Source organism: Eleutherodactylus coqui, chromosome 5 (assembly GCF_035609145.1).
Source record: "Eleutherodactylus coqui strain aEleCoq1 chromosome 5, aEleCoq1.hap1, whole genome shotgun sequence".
NCBI lineage: Eukaryota > Metazoa > Chordata > Amphibia > Anura > Eleutherodactylidae > Eleutherodactylus > Eleutherodactylus coqui.
The window spans coordinates 205,972,143-205,994,427 of record NC_089841.1 but is presented as its reverse complement, the minus strand read 5'-3'; the positions used below and the strand labels follow the sequence as shown (position 1 = coordinate 205,994,427).

General features: G+C 41.9%; 1 protein-coding gene across 1 annotated transcript in view; it reads right to left on the bottom strand.

Annotated features, from left to right (window-relative positions):
- AGTPBP1 (ATP/GTP binding carboxypeptidase 1) overlaps positions 1 to 22,285 on the bottom strand; it is a 134,981-nt gene that overhangs the window by 56,553 nt on the left and 56,143 nt on the right. The window contains exons 10-19 of the mRNA XM_066604106.1: positions 19,339 to 19,547; positions 17,597 to 17,774; positions 17,218 to 17,315; positions 13,799 to 13,915; positions 8,449 to 9,149; positions 6,759 to 6,842; positions 4,389 to 4,475; positions 4,158 to 4,306; positions 2,071 to 2,158; positions 695 to 839 (exon numbers count right to left, since the gene is read on the bottom strand). Coding sequence (XP_066460203.1) covers positions 695 to 839; positions 2,071 to 2,158; positions 4,158 to 4,306; positions 4,389 to 4,475; positions 6,759 to 6,842; positions 8,449 to 9,149; positions 13,799 to 13,915; positions 17,218 to 17,315; positions 17,597 to 17,774; positions 19,339 to 19,547 — 1,856 coding nt within the window. The remainder of the gene's footprint in view (positions 1 to 694; positions 840 to 2,070; positions 2,159 to 4,157; positions 4,307 to 4,388; positions 4,476 to 6,758; positions 6,843 to 8,448; positions 9,150 to 13,798; positions 13,916 to 17,217; positions 17,316 to 17,596; positions 17,775 to 19,338; positions 19,548 to 22,285) is intronic.

Genomic DNA, 22,285 nt, shown 5'->3' with positions numbered 1-22,285 from the left:
GAACAGATTTGAACTTAGGACACTAGCACAACAATACAACAGCCCTCCTCCTCCAAAGTCATAACATGGAACATATGAGGGTTTTTATATTAAAAGGCCATGTTAAATCTCAACGACACAGAAGAATCTAGGAATACAAATTTATGACTAGCCTTGCTACTTTCAACACAGGTCTGAATAACTCAAGGTTTTATGGCAGGGTGGACTATCTGAGAGATATGGTGAAGAGATAGAGGGGGCATCAAGCCTCTGACCCAACATCAATTTAGGAACCATAAAACTCATAAATCTTTGTCTGTGGACTAATTAAGTATTTACTCTTTGGTTCATATTGTTTTTAGTGCAAATTCATCACATCATGTCTGTGCCCTTTTATGTGTATCCATGCTTCTTCCGATTGACAGTATCTTATTAGAAGCCCCACAAAGAAAGTTTTGAAAGTTTTTTTGTTAACCATTAAAAGGTATCATATCTACAAGATTACTTTGTTTCGCTTACTGAGAACAATCAGAGTTTTCTAACGGAAGACAAGCTTTACAGCTCCTCAACAGTTAAATCCCATGATTTACACTCAGATAGTGGTTACGTTTTTGTTTGTAGCTGAAAATCCCAGTAGCAGCATAATACTGCATGAACAAATTGTCGCCAATTGTAAAATCTAATAATGAAAATATTGCGCATGGAAATAAATTACCTTTAATGTGGAATAGGTGTAAGGATAATGGTATGCAAAGTAGCAGACGTCATCTTTGTGTAGAAAGCTGACAGTGAATGTCAGGGTATAATACGACTTTCCCTTCTGACCTCCGGTAGCTATTGAACTTCTGGAGAAATGGTTTCTATTAGGAAAAACACACAAATTATTAGCAGAGAAGTTTACATTGTAGGGATTGTAGCAAGTAGTACAGAATGTAATGACCTCCTACGATGGAAAGTGGTCTGCTGACACTGCGAGAAATTAGGGTTTCTTTTCAGATTATTTTTAATTATTTTACTGTGTACTACTTTGCGGCTTCATGTAGTTGGTTGGTTCTGTCCTTTTCTCCCTAACCTGTGTAATGTTAAATACTCCTGTATACAAAAGCTAAAAGTATTACAGAGGTGATACCTTTATTGGCTAACCAGAAAAATTATATATGGAAGCTTTTCGAGTCTACTAAAAGGGGTTTTGTCATTAAAAGAAAAATTATCTAAACGTACCTATTCCTTCCCTGTCTGTCTCCTTATCACATCTTCTCCTGGTTGAGCTTCTCCAGTGCTCCAGATCAGCTCACTGCAGGCTGGTCCCAGCTTGTTATGAAGGCTGCTTTATCACAAACTCCTTCCTGCTGGGTCAGTGAAGGTCAGGTCCCTGTGCTGTAGCTTCACTGCCTAGGAAGGAATTGTAATCTATTTCAGAGATAGCTGGCATGAGCAATCTCTGAAGAAGATAGGCAGTCCCCCTGCTGGCCTGTGAGCTGTGACCTAACAAAGACTGCCAACCAAATGTAGGTAACCTCACAGGAAGGAGCAGAATCAGGCAAGTGGAGGTAAAGTGAAACCCTGGACTACATCAGAGAGGAGAAGATAAGGGAGGTGAAGATCTGGTAAGTAGACTGATGGGGGAGGAATAGATAAGTATAGCATTTTTCTTTTTTAGTGACAGAATCCCTTTAAGGCCTCTTCATGAGGCTGGTTAGGCTTTGAAATCCTGATGAAGGGACCTAAAAATATCCTCGAAGGCTTCCATGTATAATTTTTCAGTATGACCAATAAGGGCATCACATCTATAATACTTTCATCTTTTTTGAGAACAAGAGTACAGTAATTATTGTTAGATAGATTGTTCTGGCCAACATGGTACCACACTATTTTTTTGCTCCACACTGCCTAGTCTAGAAATAGAAGGGAGCTTGGTATGATATACTGAGCCCACATACATTTGGTTTTGCATATACAAATTCAGATATGCAAAACTCAACATTCTGCATATGTAGACGCACCAAACATTTCACGTATTTTAGTAATTTCGACAAGCAAATGAGCACAAGTTAAATAATGCCATATCAAAATAAAAAAAGATTCACTTACTTATAATAACATATATCTGTTCCAACACGAATCCACCAGGGCCGGGAAGCCAGTGCCTCCTGCACAGAATACATAAGTGGCTGCATACCTTTTGTATAAAACACAGAAACATTCAATATGACCTTTCGTCTGTTACATAAGAGTTTATTATCAAATTGATATACCTATCTGAGAAACCTTTCAAATACACTTTTTGTTCACCCATTTCAGTTCTTTACCTTCCTGGGCCCTCAGAAATTGTCATTGTTCTCATCAAATAGGGCTGTGAAGGTAGTATAATGAAAGAATGATACAAAGTGTATCATGTTGTGTAAAATTTACGGCAATTGGTCCTAGGCTTTAACCCCAGCCGATACGGCGCAGGAATAAAGCCTCTACTCCTGCAATCAAGCAGGACTAGGTCAGGTCCTCAGCTATTAGTCATAGCCGAGAACCTGGAGGAGAAGTGAGAAGCGGTTTTTTAACTTTTTCCGGGTACATAGCGCTCAAAGAGCACTATGTACTAAGAAGTGAAAGTGGAAGCGTTTTTTCCACTATGCGACCCGGGGCGATCACATGACTAACTGGCCATCCCTGCTACAGCAGAGCTGCAGAGTCCTAGAAGGCCCTAATCAGCTCTGCCAGTGACTACTGTCACTACAGGGGGATCTTTTTCCCTGTAACTAGGGCTCATATGGATGCCCCAGCATCAGTGGAAAAGTATAAAATAAAAAAAACAAAACAAAGTGAATGTCCCCCAGAGGTCTTATATGACGTCATGGGGGACATAGATGGTAAAAAAAATTGTTACAAAAATAACAAAGCCGACACCAACCAAAACAGTCGCCAAATGAACCCTGTAACCCCAAACTATACATATATATCAAAACATCCGAAACAAAATGAGGAACCTATGACTATAGTATACTTACGCTAAAATAAAGTAATTAAAAAAAAAAAAAGAAACTTTAGCTTTATTACAGTGATGGGACCCAAGTGGCTAGACGCACCCGAGCCCCGGCAGCGGCAAAGAGGTAAGTATGTTTTTGTTTGTTTTTTTTAAACCAGATAGAAATGATTTTCAGGCAAGGGCTTATATTTAAAGCCTTTCCCTGAAAATCACCGCGGGGTTGCCGGCATCCTATTGCTTTCAATGAGGCCCTTGGCAGTGGCAGCCCCATTGAAATCAATCGGAGAGCTTCATGATCCTCTGCCGCAGCTGTGGCAGGGGATTCTTTACTCCCCGCGGGGAGTACCCTTGTCACTGTCACAGTGTTCAGTGATGAGGGGACTTTCTGCGGGGAATATTGACATGCATCACAGACCTATGCGGTGCACGTATATCCTATCTTTTACAGGTGCGCGCATTTGCACGCCTGTAAAACATGGACATGTGAACACACCATAGGGAACCAATGGTTCTAATAGACGCGTGGTTATGTGCGCAGGTATGTACGTACATAAACACGCTCATCTGAATGCACCCTTAAAAGGAACCAGTCACCACTGAACAGCGCCATAAACTAAGGTATGGTGCTGTTTGGGGAGGTGAAGGGAAGGCGGGAGTTATGCTGTTCCTGCACGGTCTACCAGTAAAATCGGGACACAGTCTTACAATCTCACTCTTTTCACACTATGGCAGATAAATTTACAGTGCTGCTTCAGGGTGCCAGATTCCCTTTAAAGTGTTTCTACAGGATAAGGAAATACATCCGCTAACACTTTATTTTGCCTTTGCAAATGTCGAAGATTTCTATTCTACATTCTGTTAAAATGATCTCGGCTTAAAGACCATAGTTGTACCAATATGCAGGTTGGCTCACACATCAATATCTATAGACAAGCTGTGAACACAGACATCCGTATATACGTATAGTATTGTATGGATGTGCACGTATAACCATTTTGTACCAATTGTTTATTTTCTCCGCTTCCTGTCATTGCTGAATCGGCACTGTAAAAGTTATCACCAATCTGTGAAGGACTCGAAGTATGTAGGGTTATATAGAAAACCCTAGAGGTCAGATGTAGCATGTCTCGAGAGGAGATGATGTAGATACAGCAGAACCTATCAATCAGTACTGTGTCATTTGCATTCATGGTCCTACCATAATTGAACTGACTGTTGGACTTTTCACAGTTGATGATGTTAAAGCGATAAGCCGTCCCGGTCTTCATTCCACTCACTTCAAAGTAGAACCACTGATGGTAATGATTGCTGTTTATATCGGAGTTCAAGATGAGATCATATTCATGTCTGAAAAATAAAATCACATGTGCAGTTTATGTTCTTTTAAAACCCAATTCCTGAGGCCGGAGAACCAAAGGGGAAGTCTTACTTTCTTATCTGAATCGCCTTCCGCAGGTTTCCAGATTCAAACTTAGAGTTGAACTTAAGAACTTCACTCTCATCTGGTATGGCACAGCTGCATTGCATTAAGGAGGAGGAAAGAAGATGTTAATCCTCAGCAGTCCTACATACAAGTTACATAGAATTCCCAGGAAAAGCCAAGATTCATGTGAGCACAGTCTGTAACATCGATCCTCAAGCAGACAAATGTGGGGCAGACAGTATAATCTGTCACTTATAATTGATACAAATGTCTACCAGAAGGCCTCCATACTGTATTCCATTCATACAACCTCACCATTATTAACACAGTGAGGTTATAAATCAGTCTAGCGCTGCAATCCATACTACAGAATTTCACATTTGTTCTTTTTGGAAAAAAAAACAAAAAACATAAAAAACTGTAAAAAGGCTCCCGTGGTTATAGGAGACCACTGCCAGAAACTGTAGATGAACGCTGTGGGTGCTCCCTAGTTGTCGGAGAGGTGCACAATTGTTACAGAAGGGATTCTAACACAGTATATCACTTTAACATAGTTTTTGACCTTAGAAGTAGAGACCACACATCCAGGCATTGTCTGGTGAGGCTAGTAGAACAATTTTGAGACCCCCTTAGATTTTTACAACTTTAATGGACAATTAGAGACCGACTCTAAAGGCCCATTTAAACGTAATGATTATCGTTCGAAATTCGTTCAAATGACCGAAAATGAGCGATAATGGTTACGTGTAAACACTGCTGTCGTGCACTTTTGTCTGAACGATGATTTTAAGGTGAACTTAAAATCCATCGTTCAATCGCAGAGAGATAAAGTATCTCTCAACAACAAAAATGCATGCTGTATTCTCCACGGGAGGCGGAAGATTACAATGTATTTTGCCGGGAGCCACGTGAAGAACAATGCAGCTGTTTGCACAGCAGGGCATGTGATTAGTCACACACTGGCCTCTGCAAACAGCTCTTGGAGGCCCATTTACATGCAAATGACCATGATAAAGTGTTAATGGACATGAGTGTTCATTAACACTTTATGCAAAAAGATTGCTAAAACTTTCAGTCTCTCAATTGTTTGCAAGATTATCTTTGCATGTAAATGGGCCTATAGGTTATGTTCAGATGTATCACATTTGCGTACTGAAAATCCAACATGCATTTTACAGATCCACAGCAGAAATCTGAGTCTTACTGCGATCCCTCAGTAGGTCTGGAAGACTTCTGCGGCAGAGATACAAGCATAAATCTGCATGAGGGTTAGCCCCATTTTATTTGGTGGGGCTGATCCTTTGTTTCTGCACAAAATAAGTAGTATGCTACCTATTTTTGCAGTGAATTATTTTTGTGTCGGTACTAAACATCCAGAAGCGGACTTCAAGCCTACGGGTGCATTAACCCTTTCCAATCCACTGTCTGACGTCTAAAGACATTTTGATTAAAGGTGTACAGCTCCGATGTCGGAAGACATCCGACAGGGTATTCTTACTGTATATTACTGGCCGCTCTGTTGTCAGGGGCCTCTCCAGCATGTCCCATACCGCAGTACTGGTTCAGGCCATTGTATAAGGGCAGAAAGGGAAAGCCCCCTAGGAAACCCTGAATTCAAAATTGGATTGCAAAGGGTTAAATGTGTATTCACTGTGTATTTTACACATGTGCTAGAGGACCTGAGGGGAACAGCTCTGACATCCCTTGAGCCTGCTTGCATTTTTTTTTGCATGCATAATAATATGCAGTACATATGCAGGTAATACGCAAGCAATAAAAAGAGTATATACATTAAATACGCATGTCCACTCACAGGAAAAATGCTGCGTATTTCCTGCAACAAATACGTATGTGCTCATATGTGTACACACCAGTATAACTAAGTGTATTTCATTGATATCTGTATTGTTACAGGTCTTATAAGTTTTCTTCAAAATGTTGTAACATCCGCTTAGATATACATTACATAGCATATATTTAAAGGGTCCATCAGGATTATCAAATAGTTTTAGTAGTTTTCCAAAGTGGCTGAAAGAGGTTGGGGTCAACAGACATGCCCAGAGCATGGCACATCAGCTACTTACACCAATGTTATTTTTTATGTTACAGCCACAGAAGTAGCAGCAGCTGGACCAGTAATGCAAGAGGCTTTTGTCATAGGCGGAGACCAGCGCCCAGAATAGGGTGAAACAACTGTCTACCATATTTTTTTTTTTAAAGTTGGGTTTGGACCATTGGCGTTCCCAGTCTGGCTTTGGATCTACAGTCCACCAGTTGAGGACTCATACACTAGTATGATAGGAAATGGCTTTATATTATACTCTTACCTGCACATCATCAGGTGATTAAAGATTTCATTGTAATATAGCAACTTACCTGGGACTATCAAGGTCATAGACAACCCGGTCTACTATGTCATTGGGATGAATCATTCTTTCGATATCTTGAGCTATTTTTGTCCTGCGGTAAATATTACAAAGTTAAACATCAGGCAGGACCATGAACTAAAACAAGTTTTCCTAAAACTTAAAAAACTTTTACAAGCTAAAAATGATATAAAAAGAAAGAAAAAATGCATAGTCCCCTACTCGCCACCAACTTCTCCTGTGCTCCAAGTGGCAGGAACCAGAGGCTCCAGAGTTGGGCAGGGAGCCACTGAAGCTGACGAGTGTCCATTTTTCTTTATTTTATACCATTCTAAGCCTATTATTTTATTTTTTAAATGTCCCAGAAAACTCCTGAAAGAAAAACTCTGAAAGAGGTGCATGATCTTGCAGTAGAGACTTCATTTATCAATATGTAACAGACAATATTTGGTTGACCTTTTCTCTACATTTTCCTTCTTCAAATATACTAGTGCAAAACAGACAAATACTGGTAAACCCGAGTCAAATGTATGTAAAGTTTTTTGACATATCCTGCAGCAAATGCAAGTGATTTCTATAATCAAACGTTGAGTGATCACCTTGCGCTCCGAGCGGGGGATGCAGAAGACAAGCGGGGCCGCTTGCCTTCTGCATCCAGCTATTCTCTGCTCGGAGCACCCGGCTGTTATACAGCTGAGCGCTCCGAGCAGGTTATGGAGAACACAGCTGAACCACTCGGTTCTTCCTACCCAGCTTGTGATCAGGGAGCGGGATACAGCTGAAACAATAGTATCAGCTGTATCCTGCTGTGAATTTCTGATAAGGCTCATTATTGTCTTTTGGCATGCTGAAAGACAACGATGAGCGACGGCTTAACGAAAACTGCACAATGTCAGTGCAGTTAGACACAATGATTATCGCTCAAAAGATGGCTTTTGAGCGATAATCATTGTGTCTAAATGGGCCTTTACCCTTCTGAGTGGCGAGAGGAAAAATGGGTTATTACTAGAGATGAGCGAGCGTACTCGGATAAGCACTACTCGCTCGAGTAATTGGCTTTATCCGAGTACCGCTGTGCTCGGGGCTAAAGATTCGGGTGCCGGCACGGAGCGGGGAGGAACGGAGGTAAGATCTTTCTCTCCTTCTCTCCCGCCCGCTCTCCCCTGCTCCCCGCTGTGACTCACCTGTCAGCCGCAGCGGCACCCGAATCTTTAGCCCCGAGCACAGCGATACTCGGATAAAGCCAATTACTCGAGCGAGTAGTGCTTATCCGAGTACGCTCGCTCATCTCTAGTTATTACACTTAGAGGTCCTTTTAGACTGGCCAAATTCTTGGCCCAATCTAACGCACAGTGATCAATACACACGTTGGATCAGCACTTGTTAATTTTTCCCTTACATAGACTTAGAATTGGCTTATGGGGATAAATAAATCGCATGTACAATCGTTGATTCCCATTGGGCATTTTCCAATCAGTGAATATTTTTTTGTTTACTGAAACTGAATGATCAGCCAACCAACAAGCATTGCTCCAATTAAATGGTTCGCTTGTCAGGTGAATGAGAACTTCAAAGAATGTTCGAGCCCGAGTATCTACCTGTGTAAAAAGACCTAAGTCACACCACAAGTGGTGTTACACCCCCCAGAAATCCTTTGCGTAGAACAAAAAAAACCAAAAAACTGATTATTATTATCTCACCTTTGCACACCATATGGTCTTTCTAATATAGGCTCTTTGAAAAATGGTGGTACATGACCAAAGTAATCCGGATATGCCACTTCTGAGTATTCAGGCACTGATTTGGTATTTTTCACAATTTCAATGTAAAGATCTGAATCATGGAGGGGCGAAAAGTTTTCGGTGTCCAGAACACTCGACAATCCAGGTCCACCCAAAGGACTTCCATCTTCATCGTCATCAGGAAATACTCCAGAGCAACATAAAGGTCCTAGATTTACTGAATGTTTGTCAAATAAGTGGTTACCACATGACATGTTTTGAGCAGTCTTACTACAGGAATTAGATAAGGCATTGGGCTTGTCTTTAGTGGGCACACATCCATTTTTGCAGTGGTTGTTGGGTGAAGACTTCTGTAATGAGAGCTTGTCAAGATCCCTCACAACATCAGTGTTCAAGTAGAAACATGAGGACCTGTCAATTTCTCCCTGAGTCTGTAGAAAGGAATTGTTAAGGTCTTTCTTACTGTCCTTCCTTGACACATCTAAGAATGTTGGTCTTTTATTGCATTCATCCTCTAAGGAAATGTTGCTAGTTTTCTTAGATAGTTCCTTCATGATACATATTGGCTTATATGGCATTTCCTCTCCGGCTGTTGGAACAACAATAGGGCCACCATGGTTTGCTCCAGGCACTGGTTCATTTGACACCAAGTCAAAGTCCTAAAGAAAAATGAAAAACAATTTTTTAATTTTTCAAGATAAATCCACAAGTAAAAATACATCTACATTTCTTAAATAATTGTATAAAAAGTATGTGAAAAAGCAGACTGTTCTGTTCATAATATTCTAAAGTTAGAAATGATAAAACAACTATGGTAGCGGTTACTTTGCTTATCTTGCTTCAGTTTTGAGCAGAATTCGGCTCACATTTTTTGACTCTTTAAGCACCAGAGATTTTTCTATTTTTTATTGTAATGTTTTTGCAGGATGAGTTGTATTTCTCCATGGCAGCACATTGGAGTACATATGGGATACATTTTAATTTATTATTTTCAAAAAATGATAAACTTTATTCTCTGGATCCAACAGGATTATGACGATTATATTTTCAAGTACTGTATATACTCGAGTATAAGCCTAGTTTTTCAGCACATTTTTTTATGCTGAAAAAGCCCCCCTCTGTTTATACTCGAGTCAGGGAAAGGTTAAAAGAAAAACCTCCATACTCACCTCCCAGACGGTCTGTGTCTCCGGCGGCGGTACGGCAGGCTGCTTGAATTCTCTCCGCTGTCATCTCCCGCCGTCCTCATTGCTCGGCTCAGTCATCCCCCACCGTCAGCGCTGTGTAAGTAAGAGCTGCGATTGGATCAAGCGTCAGCCAATCACAGCCGGTGCTCGATCATTCACAGCCAACCAAGCTGCTTTAGAATTCTCCCCGCTGTCATCTCCCTGCTCGGCTTTCAAATCCCCTGCCGTCAGCGCTGTGTAAGTAAGCCCTGTGATTGGATCGAGCGCCAGCTGTGATTGGCTGGCGCTCAATCCAATTACAACGCTTACTTACACAGCACAGACAGAGCCAAGCAGAGAGGATGGTGGGGAATAACAGCAGGGAGAATTCAAGCAGCTTGTCGCACAGACACAGACGCCGGCTGGGAGAGGAGTATGGAGGGGTTTTTTTAACCTAGAATATACTCTAGTATAGCTAGGCTTATACTCGAGTCGATACGTTTTCCCAGTTTTTTGTGGTGAAACTTATGGTCTCGGCTTATACTCGGGTCGGCTAATACTCAAGTATATATGGTAGTTATTTTTTTCTCTTTTACTAGTTTAGGTCAATAAAAGCAATTAAAAATACATTTGTTTCTCTGTTGCCACATTGCAAGGCCCATAATGTTTTTACTTTACCAGTAACAAAATGCATAATGGCTTCTTTTTTTTTTTTTGGCGGGACAACCTGTAGTTTTTATTGATACCATTTTGAGATAAGGATGACATTTTGATTGCTTTTTATACGGTCTGTTGGGAGGCAGAATAAACAATGCTGGTTTTTGTAGATTAATTTTTCATTTGGTTTTCGCTAACCGGGGCCGCTTGTCTTCTGCATCCAGCTGTTCTCTGCTCAGATCGCCCGGCTGTTATACAGCCAAGCGCTCCGAGCAGGGGATGAAGAACACAGCTGGACAGCTGTGTTCTTCATATCCAGCCTGTGTTCAGGGAGTGGGATACAGCTGAAACAATAGTATTAGCTGTTTTCGCTGTGAATTCCTGACAACTGATCGCTGATCTTTCAGCACGCTTAAGATCAGCAACTGCTTAACGAAAACTGCACGATGTCAGTGCAGTTAGAAACAACAAAGATGGCTTGGGAGCGATATTTTAACGAAAATCGTTGTGTCTAAATCAGCCTTTAGGTGGTAAAAATAGACTGATAGAATTTAATACAGATTTTCATCTGTTTACTTTATTCTGGACACACATTTGAAAAACTTTCATTTTTTTAACCATTTAGGAGCCATACAAATTTAACATTGATAACATTTTGAGGAACACTTTATTTTCCTGCACCAAGCCAAGACTGCAAAGGCTCATAAGTGTCAGAATGATAGATACCCTCAAATGACCCCATTTTAAAAACTACATCCCTTGATGTATTCACTGAGAGGGGTCAGGAGTATTTTGACCCACAGTTTTTTTCAAGGAGTTATGAAATTTTATTTTTTCTCCTCTAAATTGCATTATTTTAGCAAATATGTCATTTTAAAGGCAGGTGTTTTTTCTATAGTGCACATGAAAATAAAGATTTACATCCCAAAATGGATATCCCCGTTTTTCCTGTCTTCAGAAACATTGTGGCCCTAATCTTATGTCTGAATGCACAACGGGCCCACACCGAAAGGAGCAGCCGGTGTCTTTCAGAACCAAAAGTTTGCTTGAGGTGATTTAGGCCCCATTGCCTACTTGTAGAGCCCTTAAGCGGCCAAAACGATAGAAAACCCCCACAAATGACTCCATTTTGAAAACTAGACCCCTTAACAAATTCATCTAGGGGTGTACTGCTTATTTTAACTCCACAGTTTTTGAATGAATCTAAAAGCAGAAGGAAAAAAATTATGATTTTAATTTTTTTGGCAATTGTGTCATTTTAAAAACATTTTTTTTTGTACAGCACACATATGAATGAAGACTTGCACCTCAAAATGGATACCCATGTTTGTCCCGAGTTCTGAAACATACCCATTCTACTTAGTAGATCCAATCTACTTATAGGACACGTGGCTAGGCCTATAATGGAGGGAACACCCATTGGATTTCAGAGCACAACTGATTAAATTCCAGGCCCCATTCAACACTGGTGCAGAAAAAAAATGGACTCCCTAAAAATAATCCCCCCCCCCCCCTCACCCCCCCCCCTTTTGGCATTTCCTAAATCTTAGATAAAAGTAATTATGTAAACTGTGTGGTATGTCCGAAGACAGGGGCAATTATGGAGGCTTGATTGGGATGGGCACATGGAGCAATAAAACCAGGTATCCCTCTTCCTCCCGTGCTTTTTGAGGTTTTTTTTCCTGACCTCAGCGGCAGGGATGGGGTGTAAAAAGTGGTGCCCTGTGATGCTTTGTAAGCTTGCTGAGGTGCAGCTGACTCAAACAGAAGGCGCTAAACAATCGTCTCCTAGAACTGCAGGAAGGCGAGCGTTCCCAGGGCTTCTTGTAAATTACGTATTACGGGTAGCGATCTGAATAATGCCGGACTCACACGGCTGTATATGGATTCCGCTTGTGGAGGTCTGCAGCGGATCCCAGCTGTGAGCCCGGCCATGACTCTGCGTACGGCCGCGTAATGTACTGCGCATTACTGCGTACTCACACAGGCGGTCATGCGCAGTACACCTTTTTTTGTTTATATTTCCTGCGCCGTCGCTAAGCGATGACGCGGTTACCGAAAGCCCATTTACAATGTAGTTGTGTATGGGCTGTGGGTATATCCGCTATCATAGAGCACAATGGGCTCTATGTTGCAGATACCTGCGGTAAAATAGAACATGCTGTGTTCTGTTTTCTGCGAGTCGTATACCTAATTCCGACCCACTCATGTAATTGGAATTGTGTAACCCAATGCATTTGATTGATCTGCGTATTACCGGATCAAATGCTAAGGAGTCCGCAATTCCTATCTGGTTGTGTGAGACCGGCCTATGGTGGATCGCTACCTTCTTATCATGTGACCAGAGACCGCTCAATATGCCTCCAGTTACTGCTCCAGGCTGGCAGCAAGGAGATTTTAAATTTCCCGGGCAGTCCCGGGCTCCTGTGCATGTGTCCGGCATATTGCCTCCCATGATAGCTGCAGGTTGTCGGCTACCTCCGGGAACCAACAGCATGGAGCTGTCACGTCCACAGCCTGCAGGGCTTTAATCTCCGGAGGAAGAATGTTTTAAGTCCCTGGGGATTAAAGCCCAGCAAAGCAGGACGTAAAAACACAATGAGGTGGTCACTAAGGGGTAAATGTAATGTTAACCTTATTCTACAGGTCAGGAAAATTATGCTGCTAAGAAATAATTATGTATTTTTCTTTTAGGTTTTTATTTTGCACTGCTGAATTCTAAGACCCATAACATTTTAGTTTTTCTCCATCAAAGCTCTGTGGGGTCTTGTTTTTTGGGGGGACAAGTTGTAGTTTTCATGGGTACCATTTTGGGCTACATGTGACTTTTTGATCACTTTTTATTGTGCTTTGGGGAAGGAGGATGAACAATTCTGGCATTTGTTTATTTTTTCTTTTTTGCGGGATACATAACAATACTGTGAAATACTTTTAAAGCTTTGGTCATTACAATTACCAGAATATGTCGCGACATTCATTTAAATGACTGCGCCGGTAATTGTAGAGTATGAGTACTTGGCATGCAAGTGTGGCCACCACTTCATTCATGGAGAGACCCCCATTCTCGGGATTGATGTGGGTCCCTGTGGAAAACCCTATATCCTGGTACAACCCCATATTATACTTAGGGCGCATTCAGACGATTGTATATCGGCTGGGTTTTCACGCCCAGCCGATATACGTCGTCCCTTTCTGCAGGGGGAGGAAGCTGGAAGAGCCGGGAGCAGTGTACCGAGCTCCCGCCTCCTCTCCACCCCCTCTCCGCCCCTCGCCACTATTTGCAATAGTAGGGGGCGCAGCTACGTCCAAGAACTAAGCTCCGCCCCGCACCCGCGTGAAAGCCCAGCCGATATACGATCGTTTGAATGCACCCTTAGGAGAAAATATGAAAAAAAAAAACCACTCCAAGAGGTCCCAGGCCACACCGGAGGCACATGCAGAGCCAGCAGTTTGTCATCACTGATCTCAGAATATCTCTATCTTACCTGAAAATCATCAGAAAGTTCGGGGAAAAATCGTTCATAAATTTTCAAATCTTCTAATGTCCTTTCCAGTTCTTGCACAGGTTTCAGCTTATTGATATCAGTCTCTATGTCATCATTCTGGGAATAGAGTGGAAAGCGTAAAGAAAACTGATTCCGCTAAAAAAAATATCCTTATATATAAAAACACTAAAAAGTGTATTGGCTACAATTTGCTTAAGGGCTCAGTCACACGGGCGCATCCGGGCGCCAATGTGCCCGTGTTCCTGCACGAAGAAGACGACCGCACTGCAGGTGCAGACAACTCTCCGCACCGCCGGAAGAAAGAACATATGACCGGCAATGGAGTCGGTCATGTGTTCTTTCTTCCGGCAGTGCGGAGTGTCGTCCATGCGGCCATCTTATAGTGCAGGAACATGGGTGCCGTTGCGCAAAGAATACATCTTTCATCATCCTCCTCATGTAACACACATATCTTGGTGCAGATATTAACGTGGATTAAATCTAAGTCCTAATACACGTGTAACACGTGGATTTTGGATGCAGGATTTCGCACCCTCATTTCAACAGGTGAAATCCATACCAAAGCCACGTGTTATATCCACCCCCAAATCCACGGCAGATTCCCCACTGCGGATAATCCACGACATGTGAATGAAGACTAAAAACAGAAGCCTAGGAAACCTTAAAAAACAAAAATAACTATAAAAGTATTTTTAAAAACACAACTAAAAACTGAGGGCGACGTGCAGTAGGGGGTACATCTCTTGCTCTAGGAGCAGTATCATTTTACAAATACTTCCGCATTTTGGATTTTAAGGTTTTCTGAAAAATACAAGAAATTACAAACACTTTTCTACAGCCGGTTATATTCTTCTTTGCACAACACATTTTATTGCAAATATGACAATAAAGCAGCTTTTAACAACGGTTTTTGATCTTAAAAGTCCTGGACAACATGTCAGTAATGTAGTGGGGATATAACTCGATAGAAACATATTTACTGTTCTGGAAGACTGGGGTGACAAATCTTAAGTTGCAATGAAAGCCTTAAGGTTAATTTACACACACAGATAATCACTCAAAATTCGCCAGAAACTGACAGTTTTGAGCGGTCATTTTGCATTAGGTACTAATGGGCTAATCAGCTAACTAGTTCCATTTGCCTGTATTTAAAGAACAGCTGTTTCCCGAATGAATGACGGGCGAGAGCTGCCTGTGATTGGCTGAGCACCTCAGCCAATCACATTCAGCTCTTTCAGCAGGTGGGGATTTTAAATCCCTGCCTGCTGATAGATCAGCACCACAGTGCATGGGACAGCAGGAGAAGACGCAGCTGAGCCCCGGCAGCTGAAGGGAGGTGAATATCTATTTTTTTTGTTTTTTTAAAGCACTTTTACTGGATTTTCAGGGAAGGGCTTATATTTAAAGCCCTTCCCTGCAATCAATTGAAGGGGTTGCCAGCACCACAATCCTCTACCGCAACTGACATGTGTGACAGCTGCGGTAGAGAATTGAAGAATTCCTCTGCTGTGACAGATGTAGCAGTAGGGAATTCTTTTAACTAGCGGGGATGACGGCAGCGGCGGACAGGGAAGTATAATATATATATATATATATATATATATATATATATATATATATATATATATATATATATATATATATATATATATACACATATATACATATATATATACATATATATACATACACACATACACACACACACACACACACACACACACACACACACACACACACACCTACATAAATATATCTTTTTTTTTTTTTTTTAACACCAAAATCTTTCTTTTTCAGGGAAGGGCTTATATGTAAAGCTCTTCCCTGAAAAAGAATGCAGGGTGCCGGCAGAGCATTGTTTTGAATGGAGCTGCCGCCGGCAGCAGCCGTGGCTCCATAGAAAACAATGCGTGCATTCCCTATGGTGCCCGCATGTCCTATCTTTGCAGGCACGCACCTGCAAAGTACGGACATGTACATACACCATAGGGAATGCAATGTTGGAAATAGAAGCGTGTTTTTGTGCGTGCGTATGCACGCACAAAAACAGAAGCCACCCTTAGCGTGCGGTCCCTCTCAACAATCAACAGGAAGGGAATTCACACTGGGATAGGATAGATCTAGCCAAAGAGAAATAAAAGGTCAGGCTAGATGGATCATGTGGATAGCACAGGGATTGCTTTTTCTGTGGAGGAATGGAGGAATTTCTATATGTGACCTTAGGTACATAAAAACACAGAATCAAAGAATCTATTAAAATTAAAAAAACACAAAGAAGGACCCAACTAAAAATTGTATGTCAAACAGGTAAATGACAAATACAGTATGCAAAATAATGCATCCCAATTACTAGCAGACTCTAAATACCAGAACGACTCAGATACAGAACAGTGTTCTGGTTCTGTGCAACCTCTGAGTTATGGATCAGTAATAGGGCTCATGCCCATGGACGGAGCGGGATACACCCACGGTTTTACGCCACACGAATCCCACGGGGATAAACTAAAAAGTCCCCGCTGGCGATCACGGAAAAACGTGCTTTTTACTTTTTTTCCGCATTCTCCATTAATACTATATTAATGGAGACCCCACCACCACCATGGAAAAATGCGGTAAAATAGAACATGCCGCAATTTTCTTCCCGCGGCATAAATCTGTGACAGAATCCCGCATGACACGACTGAGCCATTAGGTCCTAATAGCTGCGTTACTCCTACACGGATTTATGCCGCGGGGAATGCGGCATAAATCCTCCGTGGGCATTTGCCCATAAGGTGTTTGGGGCTTTATTGTTCCTCCCTTAATTTTATATAGCGTTTCTTCTTACAAGAATCTGCGGCATACTTTGGACTATATGGCACCATATTACAGTGGTATACTGTATTATAGTATGGCCCCCTGTCCACGGCAGTGATTTCGCCGGCGAATCATGCCTGCTGAAGCTTCCCATAGTGTTGCTATGAAAAGCGCCGGCCCAGTGTCCATGAGCAGAGAATCATTGCGATTCCCCGCTTGCTGCGAACTGCCCCGATTCTTCATAGTTAGCCTATCTGTCAGATAGGCGGTTCTTTGCAGGTCAGCCTACCAGCTCCAGCTCCCGGGCGGCAGCTCCCGCGGCTGAGATTCGCCGCAGGATACCGCAACGCCAGTGGACAGGGGACCTAAAGTCCAAAGTACAGAGTTTCAGAGACTATGTTTTGTATACACCTCATGCACATTGTTTATTGCTTTTCCTGAGAGACCCAAAACAAAAATTACAAACCCTGTAAAAAAAAAAAAAAAAAAAATCAACAATGAAGCTATAACGAAAAATTGGTTACTATAGGTAACAAGGCCACTTTTTTTTCTTCAGTCAAGATTAGTACATGATGATCACGAAGCACAACCAGGTAACAAACCTTAAATAGTTGATCGTTATCATCTTCATTTTCAGCTTCCGCTTCAGTATCTGCCTCCGTATCATCGTTGTCATCACTCTCATCCACTACATCATCCACTACATACAAAAAGATTTTTGCTTAAAAGAGTACTATATAACGTGCAGTATAATTCTATGTGACGTATACAGTATATGGTCTTCATCATCATAAAAGGTTGACTTTGACACACATGAAACAGCAAATCAAACAATGGGACAGTCACATGTTAACTGGTAGTAGGAATATACAGTTACGAGTCCTGTCCCTGCCCTTTTTGAAAGAATGGCCTGTTACTATTCGAGGATCTGCAAACCATGCTATTCTTTCCAACACAAGGTCAATCTCGTGTGCCACGTACCTTCAGGAGGCAAGCTGAAGATCTGAGCCACAGGACCACTGGTGGGTATGATAGGCAGTTGGAACTGAAAAGCACTTTTGATGGTTGGCAAAGGAAGACGATTCTTGGGAAAGCATTTTCTCATTATTAGGCTAGATGTATTGACGAGAGGATCTAAAGTTCTCACAGCTTGGCAATCCTGTAAAGAGCGAGTAATATAAGACCTTGGTAATATATCCTTGTCTAGGTTACAAGTTACAGTTCTGGTGCCTTGAGCTTTCTTTAAACAGGATGATTTATCATTAGCCAGATCCTTTTGTTGTAGTATAAAGATTGTAAAGTCTAAATGGAATCTTCGCAATGATTACAAAACGTTAACGATGGAGTTTAAAGGGTGCTAGAGGATTAGAAGAACATGAATGCTTTTATCTATAATAAACCATGCCCTCCCTGTCCAAGGGTTGTGCCGGACATTACAACTAGGCTCCATCGATGTGCATGTGGTTGAAGAAAACTATTGTGTATATGACTTATTAGGTCACATGTCCATCAAAACAGAAGTTCCACTCATGGCAATGCCTATAAGCCAGAGCCCCCAAGTAGTAGCAGCTACTATTTAGATGGACTGGGTCCAGCCATGTACTACATGGACCTTCATTCATAGCATGTGGCTGGATGAAACTTCCTTCCTTCCATTGCCAAGGTTTCCAGGAGCTGGACATGTGGGGATTTACTATTTGAAGAGGTGATTGTTTTTAGAAGAAAGGTTGTCTTATATGGGTATTCCAGGCACAGAGCTACAGCGTTCATCGGTAAACAAGCTCTACGCATGCTGGTAGTCGTAGGTAACAGTCTGCTGCTGGGTTTACTGCAGAAGTGATGCACAGCGGCTGCACGGGACAAAGAGAGTCCAGAACAGCAAATAAAAGGGTCAGGTTGCCGCTACATAGCTGTACATCCTAGATTTCAGCATTTTCAAATTTTTTATTTTTTGGCCAGAAAACCCCTTTAACCCTTTCCAATCCACTGTCTGACGTCTGAAGACATTCTGAGTGAAGCCTGTACAGCTCCGATGTCGGAAGACGTCCAGCAGGCTATTCTTACTGTAGATTACTGGCCGCTCTGTTGTCGGGGGGGGGGGGGGGCATCAGATGGCGCCATTGTATAATGGCAGAAAGAGAAAGCCCCCTGGGAAATCCTGAATCTAAAATTGGATTGCAAAGGGTTAATGAGAACTTCTCTATAATGGAAGCCGTTCAAAAACAGTTTTACTTTTTGCCAATGTTTAAGTTCAATGCTTCTCTCCTTAACCACATATTTCTCTTAGGTGCTATGAACTGATCATTAGAAACCTTTACGGAGGTCTCAGTTATGCTTCTTTCACACAGTGCTGTTCAATCTAGCGCTGGCCCTTTCCTTGTTATATATCTTCTGTAACGCAGAAAACTGCATAGGGATAGCAGGAGAGAACCTGCATAGGACCAGAGCAGTCAATATGTGGGGTGGAAACCTCTTTGGTTTCAGTCTCGTACAATGCTAGAAAAGCGCTGTCCTGGCCATATGATACATGAATAGCATCATAAAATAATAATCAAACCTACTCAATTGTAAACTGGCTTTTTCTATGGTGCGTTGCAGTGAGTTTTATTACCCTTCTTCTGCTATACTGTTTGCTTAGTAAGGAAATACTTTAATAAAATCTGGGTATCTCTGAAGAGAAGTAGAGATATACGCTAAACAGGTTTGCATTTTGAGATACTTACTTGAGACGTATTGTATAAAATCTTCATACCATTAGCATCTATAAAAGCTTTTCTGCCCAGCTTGATGTTTGTAATGCTTTTAAGGCACTGCAGAATGCCTTTGCGAATCAACATGTGCCTATGCCGAGTGTCATGCCGATGCCAGTCCAGATAGATTGTTAAGAGCCCTTGAACATATCCTCGGTCCACTGCTTTTCTGGCATTCGTCTCTAGAGTTAAAGATTAAAAGAGTGAAATAAGAATCATTCTGAAAGCAAAAGCGGAAATAAAAAGGTAAGAAAAAGATACAGAAGTGGCGGTGGGAATCTCGGTGACACAAAACTATTTAAATTTTTTTACAATTTTAAGTTTTAACCCTTTCCAATCCAATTTGTATTCTGGTTTTCCTAGGGGGCTTACTCTTTTTCTGCCATAATACAATGGCGCTATCTGCTGGCTAAAGCCAGTACTGCATGAGGTGACATGTTGGATAGGCTTCGACAGCAGAGAGGCTGGCAATATACAGTACGAGAACCCCGGCGAATGTCTTCCAACATCGGAGCTGTACAGCCTTAAATCATAATGTCTTTAGACATCAGACAGTGGATTGGAAAGGGTTAGAGCCACCATAAAGGTTTATTTTCAAATGTATGCACAAAGTGAAAGATCTTCTGTTCTAGGTAAAACCGGGTGAATAATCTGTTACTGTGATAGTTTGATATTTTTTACAATTTCACTTGTTTAGTTGCTACAAATTGCATTTAGACAAAAGAGGTCAAAGTGTCTTTTAACTTCGAGAAGTGCATTTAACACAATGGGTGCTGCAGTTGGGGAAACCGTACAATGCCCAAAGAGTCTTGTGCATGGGACCTATTTAAATTTTTAGGGCCTGTGCACAAGATTTTTTAGGTGGGGAACGTGTACCGCCAAGCACACTATCGCATCGCTCTGTGACCAATGCATAAGCAGCTGGAAGAGAAAAGGTAAAGAGACACTTTACATATACAGATATAATGTTAGGGTTGCATCAAGGTTTAGCCCCTTCCCGCTGCAGGGCGTAAGTTTACGTCCTGGCAGCACGGTACTTCCTGCAACAGGACGTAAACTTACGTCCTGGAGATATGTGATCCGGCGCTAAGATCCCGCGCTATCCCGCAGTGGGAGCCGGCTGTCAGTCACAGCCGGCGTCCCGCTGCAACAGCGGGGGGGCATCGGAGATGCGCCCCCTGCTGTTAACTCCTTCCCTGCCGCAATCTAACTTAGATCGCGGCAGGGAAAGAGTTCACAGAAGGAGCGGACTCCCTCTGTGTCTCCGGCCGGCTCTCGCGATAACATCGCGAGAGCCCGGCCTGTCACCATGGCAACAGGACGCCAGACACTGGCGTCCTGTATTGCCTATGCCTAGGATCGCTGTATAAGCGATAAGGCATGGCAGAGCAGTAGCTCTGCCATGCCTTATGACAGCGATTATCAGGGCAGTGGTCAAAGTCCTCCAGGGGGACACAAACAGTATAAAAAAAACAAAGATTAAAAAAAATGAATAAAAAAAATGTAAAAAAAGAGAAAAAAAAAGCATTTTTTTATGCTTTTTCTCAGATTAGCATAAAAAAAGGTAAAAAAAAATAACCCCCCCACATATTTGGTATTGTCGCGTCCGTAACGACGCGTACGATAAGTTGCACATGCTTTTGACTGTGCACGGATAAGAAAGGCAAAAAAAACCGCTAAAAACTGAGGCAAAATGCTAATTTTTAGCATTTTGCCTCACTAGAAACGCAATAAAAGTGATCAAAAAAGCCGTATGTACCCCATAATGGTCCCAGTATAAACTACAGCTCGTCTCGCAAAAAATAAGCCCTCACAGAGCTCCGTGCATCAAAAAATAAAAAAGTTACAGGACTTTGAATGCAGCGATTTAGAATAGAAAAAAAGATTTCCCAAAAAAAGGGTTTTTATTGCAGAAAAGTGGGAAAACCTAAAAAAAAAATGTAAGAATTTTGGTATCATTGTAACCGTACCAGTCTGCAGAAAAAATGGAGTGTCTCATTTATGCTGCATGATTAACGCTGTAAAAAAAAAAAAACTATGGCAGAATTGATGCGTTTTCTCTCCCTGTTATCATAAAAAAAAAAAGAAGGTTTACAATATAGTCTATGTACCCAAAAGTGGCACCGATAAAAACTACAGTTCGCCACGCAAAAAACAAGCCCTCATACGGCCGCGTCGACGGAAAAATAAAAAAAAAGTTATGACTTTTGATAAACGGAGAAGAAAATCCGCCAAAAAATTGTTGCGTCCTTAAGCCCAAAATAGGCCATGTCATGAAGGGGTTAAAATCCTGTCCTGCCACATAGGTGCAAGAGATCTGATACACTTAAATGGATTCTGTCATTTTGTTGCCATTAGATCATTAAGACACTCCATTAATATAATATAGGTGGGATCCAACATCTGGACAGAAGCTCCGCTACTATCATATAGCGCAATCTCTTCCATGCGCTGTGTCTATCATTGCAGCTCAACCACATTCACATAGGCGTGAGCTGCACTAATTAGATGTAAACAAGGACATGGATAACCATGTCGTATGCATCTCTGAACTTTACAGCAGTGTGGCTTCACTCATGATGGTGGGGTCACAGTTGCCAAACCCCCATGGATCACACACACTTATGACTTATAGTAAGCTACATATATGCCATCAACCCAGAACCCTGCAGAAGACATGAATCTGTCAGACGGACAAGATTAGGGCCGGTTTTTGTTTGGATGTAAACAGAAAGTGGAAAGCATAAAAGTACAAAGAAAGGCCTCCTTCTGGAACCTCCGTTGGCCGTCCTGGCAGAATGGACACTGTCTGCAGGGTTACTTTTCCTGATAAGACAGCGGACATCATGACAGAACCCAACTACCTCCATTATAAGTCAATGATGTTCTTAGGACACACGTGGGCTTAGCATGGAAGCAT